Source organism: Petaurus breviceps, unplaced genomic scaffold (assembly GCF_028583685.1).
Source record: "Petaurus breviceps papuanus isolate PSGF00001 unplaced genomic scaffold, PetGlider_PUasm1.0 84, whole genome shotgun sequence".
In the NCBI taxonomy this organism is placed as follows: domain Eukaryota; kingdom Metazoa; phylum Chordata; class Mammalia; order Diprotodontia; family Petauridae; genus Petaurus; species Petaurus breviceps.
The window spans coordinates 14,955,392-14,962,498 of record NW_027186645.1 but is presented as its reverse complement, the minus strand read 5'-3'; the positions used below and the strand labels follow the sequence as shown (position 1 = coordinate 14,962,498).

At 41.2% G+C, this 7,107-nt stretch overlaps 1 protein-coding gene across 1 annotated transcript; it reads left to right on the top strand.

Moving 5' to 3' along the window:
- The first annotated feature begins 5,235 nt into the window (after window positions 1-5,235).
- LOC138176293 (isocitrate dehydrogenase [NAD] subunit gamma, mitochondrial-like) lies at window positions 5,236-6,591 on the top strand. Its single transcript, XM_069107087.1, has one exon. It carries the CDS (start codon window positions 5,263-5,265, stop codon window positions 6,388-6,390), a length of 1,128 nt encoding a protein of 375 aa, XP_068963188.1. The 5' UTR covers window positions 5,236-5,262; the 3' UTR covers window positions 6,391-6,591.
- Window positions 6,592-7,107: the final 516 nt, after the last annotated feature.

The following is a 7,107-nucleotide window of genomic DNA, read 5'->3' as shown; positions in this document are numbered from 1 at the left end:
CCCTGCAACAACAGCACTGTCCTTCACCAGTGGACAGTATTCACTCTTTGTCTGCAGGACAGTCTCAGGATCTCTTAGCCAGCAGCCAGGTTCCAGGACTTCTTCAACAAAAGGACTGTCTTTCACCAGTGGGCAAATCTGGCAAAACAACATCAAACAGACAGACAAAGTACCAGCAAAACAGCCATATCTTCTCAGTCCTTGGCAGCTCAGGGGGCAGGTCTCAAAAGTCCAGGGCAATTCTATCAGTCTCTCTCTCTGCCTCCACGAGGTGCTGCTTCCAAAAAGTTCTTCTGCCTCTCTCTTGTGTCTCTCCAAATCTACGTCACCAGCTCCTCCCAGCTCAAGACTTTCTTTTCACATCAACAAATCCATCCCACAGGTGGGATTAACAAGCTCTGGGTTTTAACACAATCAATTTGAAAACCAAGCCAATACAGGGGAATCTTTAAATGCCATTACTATCACATCAACCCATAGATGCTAAAGTGAGAGGTCAGTGTAGATTTTTCGGGAACAGGAAGTTTGGGAGTGGTATCTGACCTTTGCCCCAGGGCAAGAAGCAGCTGAGCCTCCATGGTCATGCTGCTTCAGAGCTCCAGATTGTAGGGGGACCAAGCAACCAATCTGAGGGGTAATCACTCTTACTCTAACCTGCTTGGATCTGGATTTCTGTCTAGGGTGGAAGTCCTGGGGTGTGTGACCAGTTTGCCAGAGCGTGTTGAGGCTTCAGAGAGGGCACCCAACTAATAGCTCCAGCAGCTGCAAAAACCCCAGTGATTGGGAAAAGCTCCCCTTTCTGGTAGCAGAGTTATACTGTGGCAAAAAGCTCAAAAGTCCGGTAATTGAGTGGCAACATGAGCAAGCAAAGGAAGCAAAACAAACAGAGCAATCCGACATTAGACTCCTATTTTGGGGACAAAAATGATCAAAGCATGGAACAGGAGGAAGACAGCGAAATCAGAACTCCTGCATCAAAAGCTTCCAAGAAAAATATAAGCTGGTTACAGGCCATAGAGGAGCTTAAACAGGATTTTGAAAACAAAATAAGAGAAGTGGGGGAAAAATTGGGAAGAGAAATGAGAATGATGCAAGAAAATTATAAAATGAGAGTCAACAACCTGACTAAAGAGAACAATACCTTAAAAAATAGACCTAACTTGGGGCAGCCAGGTGGCACAGTGAGTAAAAGCACTGGCCCCAGAATCGGGGTGACCTGTGATCGAATATGGGCTCTGATACTTAGCACCACACCCAGAAATAACTGGCCATGTAACCTTGAGCAAGTTACTTAACCCCAATTGCTTAAAAAAAATTAGGCTAACTTAAATGGCAAAAGAGGCTCAAAAAGGCAATGAAGAGAAGAATGCCTTAAAAAGCCAAATTTGCCAGATGGAAAAAGAATCTCAAAAGCTCATTGAAGAGAATCATTCCTTCAGAATTAGATTGGAGCAAATGGAAACTAGTGACTTTATGAGAAATTGAGATAATATTAAATATTAAACAGATCCAAACAAATGAAAAAATAGAAGGCAATGTGAAATATCTCATTGGGAAAACCACTGACCTGGAAAATAGATCCAGGAGAGATAATTTAAAAATTATTGGACTACCTGAAAGTCATGATCAAAAAAAGAACCTAGAAATCATCCTTCAAGAAATTCTCAAGAAAAATTGTCCTGATGTTTTAGAACCAGAGGGCAAAATAGAGGTTGAAAGAATCCATCGATCACCTCCTGAAAAGGATCCCAAAAATAAAACTCCTAGGAATATTATAGCCAGGTTCTGGAATTCCCAGATCAAGGAGAGAATATTACAAGAAACCAGGAAGAAACAATTTGAATATTGTGGAAACAAATCAGGATAACACAGGATCTGGCAGCTTCTACACTGAGGGATCAAATGGCTTGGAATATGATATTCTGGAGGGCAAAGGAGCTGGGATTAAAACCAAGAGTCACCTACCCAGCAAAAATGAGTATCATGTTTCAAGGGAAAATATGTTCATTCAGTGGAATAGAGGACTTTCAAGCATTCTTGCTGAAAAAACCAGAGTTGAATAGAAAATTTGTCATTCAGATACAAGAAGCAAGAGAAGCATGAGAAGGTAAACAGGGAAAAGAAATCATAAGGAACTTATCAAAGTTGAACTATTTATATTCCTACATGGAAAAATGATAATTATAACATACAAAACTTTTCTTAGTATGAGAATAGTTGAAGGGAATAGAAATGTATATATATATATATATATATATATATGAATACATATATGAGTGTGTGTATACATGTGTACCAGTATACATAGAGGGCACAGGACCAATTGAATAGGAAGGGATGATACTTAACAGGTGAAATTAAGAGGTGAGAGAGGAATATAATGAGAGGAGATGGGGAGAGACAGAATGGGGTAAACTATCTCATATAGAAGAGGACAGGGAAAACTGTTACAATGCAAGGGAAGAACAGGAAGGCCAAAGGGAATGAGTCAACCTTACTGTCATTGAATTTGGCTTAGGGAGGGAATGATATACACACTAAATAGGGTATCTCACCCTAAAAGAGAGAAGGGGGAAGGGGATGAGAGGGGGGATAATGGAAGGGAGGGCAGGCTGGGGGGGAGGGAAGTTGGAAGCACCCACTTTTGAAAAGGGATGGGATCAAAATAGAGAATAGAACAAGTGGGAGGTGGGATAGGATGGAGGGAAATATAGTCAGTCTTTTACAATATATCCACTATGGAAATGTTTTGCATTAGCCACACATGTACAACCTATATTGAATTGCTTATCTTCCCAGTAAGGGTGAATGACAAGGGAGGAAGGGAAAAAATCTGGAATTCAAAGTTTTAAAATAAAATGTTTAATATATATACACACACACTATTATTACTATTACTTTTCATGCAACTGGGAAATAAGATATACAGGCACTGGGGCAAAGAGATCCACTGTGCCCTACTGGAAAGTTGGAGGGGGTATGGGGGAAAATATGGGAGAGAACAGATTGGGGGAGAGGATATTCAGTAGGATGGCTATTTTGATGTGGTGGTTAGGGGGAAAATGGGGAGAAAATTTGTAACTCAAAATCTTGTGGAAATGAATGATGTAAACCAAAAAATAAAAAAGAGAGAAATTACTTTTTCTTTTTTTTTTTTTTTTTGCTTTTTGGAGGGAAGAGGACAGGGCAATTGGGGTTGTGACTTGCCCAAGGTCACACAGCTATTAAGTGTTAAGTGTCTGAGGTCATATTTGAACCCAGGTCCTCCTGACTCCAGGGCCGATGCTCTATTCACTGCACCATCTAGCTGCCTGAAATATAGTATTTTTTAAAGACAAAAAAGAAAAAAAAATCAGCAAAACCAATCAATACATTGAAAAAGTCTGAAAATATGTTCAATATATAACACCTGTGGACTTCTTATTTCCATGGAGTGGGTTGAAAGTGTCTTCTCAGATTTTTCTTTTGAGTCATGCTTGATCTTTTAAATTTTGCAACATTTCATTATGATTTTTTTGTGTGTGGTTCTTTTCATTTTCTTTGTCATAGTCATTGCATATATTGTTTTTTTGGTTCTGTTTACTTCATTCTGAATCAGTTCATGTAGACTGTTCTGTGCTTCTTTGTATACATCAATCACATACATTATTTCTTACAGCACAGTAATATTCCATTACATTAACGTACCACATTTTGTCTAGCCATTCTCCATTCAATGGGAATCTACTTTGTTTCCAATTCTTTTCAATCAAGAAAGGTAGCTCTAGGGGCAGCTAGTTGGTGCAGTGAATAGAGCACTGGCCCTGGAGTCAGGAGGACCTGGGTTCAAATCTGGCCTCAGACACTTAACACAAAACTAGCCGTGTGACCTTGGGCAAGTCACTTGACCCCAATTGCCCTACTTTTCCCCCTCCAAATAGCAAAAAGAAAAAAAAAGAAATCTGGCTGTAAATATTTTGGTGTATATAGGAACCTTCTTTTTATCAATGGCTTCCTTAGGGTATAGGCCCTGTAATGAAATATCTGCATTAAAGGGTGCAGACATTTTAGTCACTAATTCCAAATTGCTTCCCAAAAATGACTGTACCAATTCACAGCTCCACCAGCAATGGATTAATGTGTCTAAATTCACAACTCCTACGACATTGACTATTACCACTTTTTATCATGTTTGCCAATTTGCAGGGTGTGAGATTAAACCTAAGGGTTGTTTTAAATTGCATTCCTCTTATTATTAGTAATTTTGATCATTCTTTCATTTAATTGTTAACATTTAGTCACTCTTTTTAAAAAATTATTTGTTCAAATCCTTTGACCACTTACCTATTGGGGAATTGCTTTACAGTCATTCAGTCCTGTCTGACTCTTCATTATTCCATCAACCATACTGTCCATGAGGTTTTCTTGGCAAAGATACTGGAGCGGTTTGCTATTTCCTTCTCCAGTGGATCATCTTTTGTCAGAACTCTACACTATGACCTGTCTGTCTTGGGTAACCCTGCATGGCATAACTCATAGTTTCACTGAACTATATAAGCTCCCTCCCCACGACCCCCCCCCCCCCCTCACCATGACAAGGCAGTCATCCAGGGAAGAGATTAGTTATATTAAAAAAAAATTTATCTAGATAGATCAGTAGATTGATAGTATATACACATATGTATGCACATTCATAGGTATATATGTTTTGTTTATGCATATATGTGTATATATACATACATATGTTAACTTTGTTTATATCATGGATACCAAATCCTTATCAAAGAAATTTAATACAAAGATTTGATTGCTTCCTGTCTTAGCCTAGGTGTATTCATGTTGTCTGTGCAGAAGCTTTTCAGTTTCATGTAATCCAAGGTATCTATTTTAGCTTTGATACTTGCCTCTATCTCTTGTTTACTTAAGAATTCATCTCTTACACATAGCTGTGAGACGTATCTGATGTGTTTTCTTCCTATTTTTTTTGTGGTGTAATCTTTAATATTAAAGTCATGCATCCCTTTAGAATGTATTGTGGAATGTGCTGAAAAGGTGTTAATCTAAGCCCAGTTTCTGCCAGACTGCTTTCTAGTTTTCCCATCAGTTTTGATCTATAGGGACTCCCTTCTATTTTCAAAGTTACTTCCTACCATTATACTGACACGGAGAAGGGTGCTTTGATATTCAATGCAAAGACGGGCAGAGGAAAATAAAGGACTACTGGTCTTCCTGGCACACTCTGGAACTCATAGCTTTAGAAATGGGTGTGGTGGACTTTCAACCATGGTGACTAAGGTGGTGACGGCCGCCAGTAGCACCGCAAAGGCCATCTTAAAGCTAGGGGCTATTACCCGCCCTTGGGAGCCTCCGTCTGCCAAGTATGGAGGCCGACACACCGTGACCATGATTCCTGGGGACGGCATTGGGCCTGAGCTCATGCTGCATGTCAAGTCTGTGTTCAGACATGCCTGTGTGCCTGTGGATTTTGAAGAGGTGCAGGTGAGCTCTAATGCTGATGAGGAAGACATCCACAATGCCATCATGGCTATCCAACGCAATCGTGTGGCTTTGAAGGGAAACATTGAAACCAACCACAATCTGCCACCATCTTATAAGTCCCGTAACAACATCTTCCGCACCAGCTTAGACCTTTATGCCAATGTCATCCATTGTAAAAGCCTGCCAGGTATGGTGACTCACCACAAAGACATAGACATCCTCCTTGTCAGGGAGAACACAGAGGGAGAGTACAGCAGCTTGGAGCATGAGAGTGTTTCAGGCGTGGTGGAGAGCTTGAAGATCATCACCAAGGCCAAGTCCCTGCGCATCGCCGAGTATGCTTTCCGCCTGGCCCAGGAAACTGGGTGCAAGAAAGTGACTGCCGTGCACAAGGCCAACATCATGAAACTAGGAGATGGCCTCTTTCTCCAGTGCTGTAAGGAGGTGGCTGCAGGCTATTCCAACATCACTTTTGAGAGTATGATCGTGGACAACACCCCAATGCAGCTAGTATCTCAGCCCCAGCAGTTTGATGTCATGGTGATGCCCAATCTTTATGGCAATATCATCAATAATGTCTATGCTGGACTAGTTGGGGGCCCCGGTCTTGTGGCTGGGGCAAATTATGGACATGTATATGCAGTGTTTGAGATGGCAACTCGGAACGCAGGTAAAAGCATCACCAATAAGAACATCACCAACCCTACAGCCACCCTATTGGCCAGCTGCATGATGCTGGACCATTTGAAGCTCCACTCATATGCCACCTCAATCCGGAAGGCCGTCTTGGCATCAATGGACAATGAAAATATGCACACTCCAGACATTGGGGGCCAAGGTACCACCTCAGAAGCCATCCAGGACATCATCCATCACATCAGAGTCATCAATGGATGGGCCATGGATGTCTAGCCCTTGATACCCTGCCAGCCAAGCTCCCTCTCCACACCTCTTCTGGCTGTGCTGCTTATTTATTGGCCCCCTAATACCTGCTCATCAGATGGTCAGGGGAGGGGGCGCCTCCTCCTTGATCCAAGTATGCATTCCTTTCCCCTGCTTCTTAGCTTATAAAATAAACAACTGTGTCCCCTTTCAAAAAAAAAAAAAAAGAAATGGGTGTGGTGGCTAGCCAGGCTTGGGTGAGCAATCATAATGTTGCTGTAGGTTCTGGTTGAGTATTTGCCATTTCCTTCAACTCCCAAGTCCCTCCTGGGCCAGAAAGAAAAATAATAGCTCATATGTACTTACATGTACTTTAAGGTTTATAAAATACTTTCCCCACAACAACTTTGGTAAGGTAGCTTGAGCAGATATTATCATCCCCATTTTACAAGTGAGGAAGTTGAGGCTCATAGAGCATAGGTGATTTATACTGAGTGATATAAATAGGAAGTATTCAATCTCGGATTTGAACCTAGGTCTCCTGACTACTGAAAAATCCATGGCTATGTCATAGAGGACTTTGTTTTGAGAGAGTGATTGCTTGCAGGGGTGGACAATTTCTTATACTCAGTGGGATAGATTTAAATTCTAGATTCTGCTTCCAGTATTCACTCTTCCAGAGTAAGCCTAAGGTTGAAGGTTATCCCTGAGGGGTTGGCATATTGGTTCAGTACCTCATTCTGGTGT